Below are 3,348 nucleotides of genomic sequence, written 5' to 3'. Positions count from 1 at the left end.
CTAAGGCAAATAATGAAAAAGGAACACAAAATACAGTGTGGAACATGTGAACTGAATAACAAGTATCAACCTATCACAGTTATAAAAGAGAATCCAGGGTACAGAATTACTTATTCCTCTAACTAAAGTCTTCATTATTAATATAAAAGTCTTGCAATCAAGAACAATCCCATTGCCTTATCTGTTAAATTAATCTAGATATTTGCTTTTAACACACTGTCTTAGATGTTTTAAGGACAGAAGACCTTAAATATCTGTATGCAAATAACTCCTCATTGTTCTAGAACAGCCTGTGAGATAAATTACTTTTGTCATTCTGTAAGCCTGCTTTACAGTATTCTATTTCAACAATTTATAATATCTATTACTGTGATTCATGTTGGTTTTACGAGCTGTATGGAAGTATTAACTACTGTAATCAATCAGAAAACGTAGTATCTGCATACGGCTCTCACTCACAGACCTGCTATGTTGTGAAGAGGACTCCTGACATTTGGACATACCTCGTCCAGTGTAGATGTGGCATTCAAAAGTTCTTAAAAATTTCTAGATCTTTAGGGGGTACTGGAGGTGTCTTGTTCCAGTCATCTTCAGGATAAGCTTCAAAATTGGAAGTATCCCCATCATTGGATACTTTCGGTACTATGGGAGGCTAGTCAGAACAAGCACAACAAAAATGTTAGTACAGTTTTCTCAATAAGCACCTCTCCATCATATTAAAGCAGAAATTCTGTAAAAGACTGATTAAACAAAAAGGCTACATATTTATAGAAGTTCACCTTTTTCACTAATAATGAATGGCATGAGAAAGAGAAACCTGCAGTGACACAGAGATGTTCCAACGTTTTGTATATATTGCAGTTAAATACTGCATTTCAAAGACATATAATACAGATACCTATTTCATTTAGCACTCAAGCTCTAGTTGCCTTACAGATTGAAGGTAAATACTGCAAAAGATTACTACAACTAAACTTCCATGCATGTGCTGTTACAATATAATCTGCCACTCTTCTTCCTCACTCCTCCCCTCTTCTGTGGCCTATGACCGAAAAGGAGTGTAATCACATTAGGTTCCTTTAGACTAAGAAGCAGTTAGGTAACTGCTTTCTAATTGAAGGAAAAAAGCCTCCTCATCTCTTCATTGCTTTCAAATAGATTGACTGCTTTTAAAGAGGCTGAAATTACTACCTTGTGTATGCCACACACTACCTACTATGCTTTCTCCTAGCATAACCATAAATTCAAGCAAGTAAAGAAATTACTGCACCGTAAAACCTAATTTCACAAGGCTGCCTGTAAAAGCATCTTAATTCAAATGGATCTTTTTAAGGAAACTTGGAGGTGCCAAGAGAACGATCAGTTTTCTGTTGCTTTCTTTAGAGGATCCTTTGGATTTCTAGCACTGCCCACCAGCTTCACAGTACCTGTAGTTTTCCCTTGTCATGTATCTGCCATCAAGATTACTCTGCCCTTCTGGCCAAATGTTAGGAGATAAAGCTCCTTTCTGGAACATTTAATTAACCACAGGGGTTAATATGGGGCAAACCCCCCTTCTTCTCTCAAGGAACATTGATCTCTTTATCCCCTTCTCAGTAACAGCTTAACTATCATCATGAGTTAACAAAACACTTTAGGATGAGCACATTTTTCAGACAACCACCGAACTGGCTAAAAGTCATACCTCAGACAGGTATGAAGTACAGCAAAATGTTGTTCTGCATCTCCTTAAAAAGATAAAGTCTGGCTTCAGTTAGCTGAGATCTTATCTGATCTTTAGGGCTTCTCAGTTTGAAACAATGCCATCAGCAGGTTTTCAATGAGGACGGGTCCCTGAGGGATGGTACTTCTAAGCTTCAGCCAAAACCCAAGTCCTTCTTTTGCATGTGGCAGACGTAGTATACTGCCCAGGTGTGTTAAGAAAACATGCAGAAACTGCTCTGCTCCAGAGGACCATCTGTGTCACTGGGGGTAAACGCCTGTACCCCCACCTCCCTGTAAGCATTTTAGCAGGAAAACCAGTTTTGTGAAGTGACACACACAAAAAAAGGAAAATCCTCTATTTTAGATTTTTTTTTCTCTCTCTCTATACATAATACTGGTATTTAAGATCTTACCAGGACTGAATCAATGTTTCATTTGTACAATAGGCCAATTCACACTTTTTACAGGGAAAAGAGCACTGCACTGTATCCATTTTTTCAAATATTCAATCTCTTCATCAGTATGGAGAAGTGAGATTGTGAAGAATAATTCTGCAGAATATAGCTCCCTCTAGAAATAACAAAGTAAATTTCTGACCCAATTCACATCCCTGCTCTGAAGTATAACTAAGCAGCATCATGTCTTCAAAGAGCTTAACATAACCATCACAAACATTAAGAAATAAGTTTTGGATTCATAATAATCTGAATGCCATGGTGACTTTTTTTTTTTTAATAAAAACGCAACACAAAGGATGTCTGGACCTGATACTTTTGATTTGTACGTCTAACATTCAGTTTTTAATATTATTTACTTGTTATTTGTTTGGTAAAACAGTACATTGTCATAAACTTCAGACTTTAAATACTTATAAAACATGTTATCATCCATTTTGTGTTCTTTGCAGATTTGCATGACCAGAATTTACAGTAACTAATTTGAAGTACTGACTGTGCTACAACAGTTCTACATAAAGCATCAACTGGCTGTAGTAATTATTGCATATAAAACAAAACTCACACATTTAAAACAATGTAAACTTTTTTTTAATTAAAAAACCCCAACAGCTACAGCTTTGTATTAGGATGTTGTCTACAAGAATACATTAAGAACATTTTCATCTCTTATCTATTTTGCAAGAACTCAATTTAAGATATCTAGCCAGAAATTCATTATAAGAACCTAATGCAAAGAAAAGGAAAACCAAATATTTTATTGGTACTTCACTGACTGCATATGGTAACCTGTTACTAAAAATCACTGCTGTAAGAAATCGTACTGGTTAGAACTTTGAGGAAAGAAAGAAGGTGGCAATTCTACTTCCAAAGGACTCTGAAAAACATTTTGCAGTGTTGATAGCTTTTGCAAACATCTGCCCTCATACAATACTCTAATTCAGTGCTGTTAAAAAGTATGGTAAAATTACATTCATAAATCCTTCTCTCTCACCTTCCCTATTCCTTCTTACTCCCATATGCTTTACATTTTATTAAAGCATTTACCTGAATTGAACTTGGCACAAAAATATGAAGCACAGTGTAAAATACTTCCACAGATATAAGGGCAAGAAAAAAAAACAAACCGCCACAACCTGCCCCTGCCCCCCCCAACTCTAAACCAGAAAATTAAATGTTGTACTAACTA

At 35.9% G+C, this 3,348-nt stretch overlaps 1 protein-coding gene across 8 annotated transcripts in view; it reads right to left on the bottom strand.

The window, feature by feature from the left end:
* Positions 1-3,348, bottom strand: part of PRKX (protein kinase cAMP-dependent X-linked catalytic subunit) — a 137,721-nt gene that overhangs the window by 78,302 nt on the left and 56,071 nt on the right. For all 8 annotated transcript variants that reach the window (XM_080375477.1, XM_080375476.1, XM_080375480.1 and 5 more), the window contains exon 8: positions 504-652. In XM_080375477.1, coding sequence (XP_080231603.1) covers positions 527-652 — 126 coding nt within the window. In that variant the 3' untranslated portion in view covers positions 504-526. The remainder of the gene's footprint in view (positions 1-503; positions 653-3,348) is intronic.

Source organism: Falco punctatus (assembly GCF_963210335.1).
Source record: "Falco punctatus genome assembly, chromosome: 2".
NCBI classification, from domain to species: Eukaryota; Metazoa; Chordata; class Aves; order Falconiformes; family Falconidae; genus Falco; species Falco punctatus.
The sequence above is the reverse complement of the archived record's forward strand: the minus strand, read 5'-3'. Positions and strand labels throughout refer to the sequence as shown.